At 62.2% G+C, this 974-nt stretch overlaps 1 protein-coding gene across 1 annotated transcript in view; it reads left to right on the top strand.

The window, feature by feature from the left end:
* The window catches only part of SMC1A (structural maintenance of chromosomes 1A), a 34273-nt gene that overhangs the window by 389 nt on the left and 32910 nt on the right, over nt 1-974 (top strand). Inside the window, exons 2-3 of the mRNA XM_031065570.1 lie at nt 3-54; nt 878-967. Of these exons, the coding sequence (XP_030921430.1) occupies nt 3-54; nt 878-967 (142 nt within the window). The remainder of the gene's footprint in view (nt 1-2; nt 55-877; nt 968-974) is intronic.

Genomic DNA, 974 nt, shown 5'->3' with positions numbered 1-974 from the left:
AGCTCATCGGGCCCTCCCGCCGCTTCACCGCCATCATCGGCCCCAATGGCTCCGGTGAGTCCCGAGGGGGCTCTCGGGGGTAGGGAGGGGGTCAAGGCCGCTCCGTCATGGTCTGAGGGGTGACCCCGAATTCTTTATACTGCTCTGCTCCCGCTTCCTCCTCCCGCCCTGCCCATGGGGATTCCCCGTTCCATGGGGTCCCTCTTAAATCTTGGAGTCCCCAATAATTCTCCACAGCCCTCCCTCGCCCCCCTCCCTTCACTCTCTGGGGTCCTCCCTCGCCTCTCTCCTCTTCCCTTGGGGTACCCTCTATTCTATGGGGTCTCTCCTAAGCCTTGGGGTTCCCCCCACTCATAGCAGCTCCTCCTCACACCCTGGGGTCCCTCCTCAGCTCTTCTCCTCCATTCCCTGGACTCCCCCCCTCACCTCCCCTCTCTTTCCTTGGGGTCCCCCCTCAATTCCCAGAGCTCCCTCCAACCCCACATTCTCTGGGGTTCCTCCTAAATTCCTTCGGTTCCCCCCGTTCCGAGGTCCCCCAATAATTCCCAGGGCTCCCCCCATTTCCTGGGGTCCCCCCTCAACTCCCTTGGATTCCCCCATTCCCTGGGGTCCCCCCTCAATTCCCTGGGGTCCCTGTTTAATTCCCTTGGATTCCCCCATTCCCTGGGGTCCCCCCTCAATTCCCTGGGGTCCCTGTTTAATTCCCTTGGATTCCTCCCATTCCCTGGGGTCCCCTCTCATTCCCTTGGATTCCCCCATTCCCTGTGGTCCCTCTTTAATTCCCTGGGCTCCCCTATTCCCTGGGGTCCCCCCCTCAATTCCCGGGGCTCCTCCCACCCCCATAACCCCCCGGTGTCCCCCCGAAAATGCCCCGCAGGTAAATCCAACCTGATGGACGCCATCAGTTTCGTGCTGGGCGAGAAGACGAGCAACCTGCGGGTGAAGACGCTGCGGGACCTGATCCACGGCGCCCC

Source organism: Geospiza fortis, unplaced genomic scaffold (assembly GCF_000277835.1).
Source record: "Geospiza fortis unplaced genomic scaffold, GeoFor_1.0 scaffold1580, whole genome shotgun sequence".
NCBI lineage: Eukaryota > Metazoa > Chordata > Aves > Passeriformes > Thraupidae > Geospiza > Geospiza fortis.
This window is presented reverse-complemented; position numbering and strand designations above follow the sequence as displayed.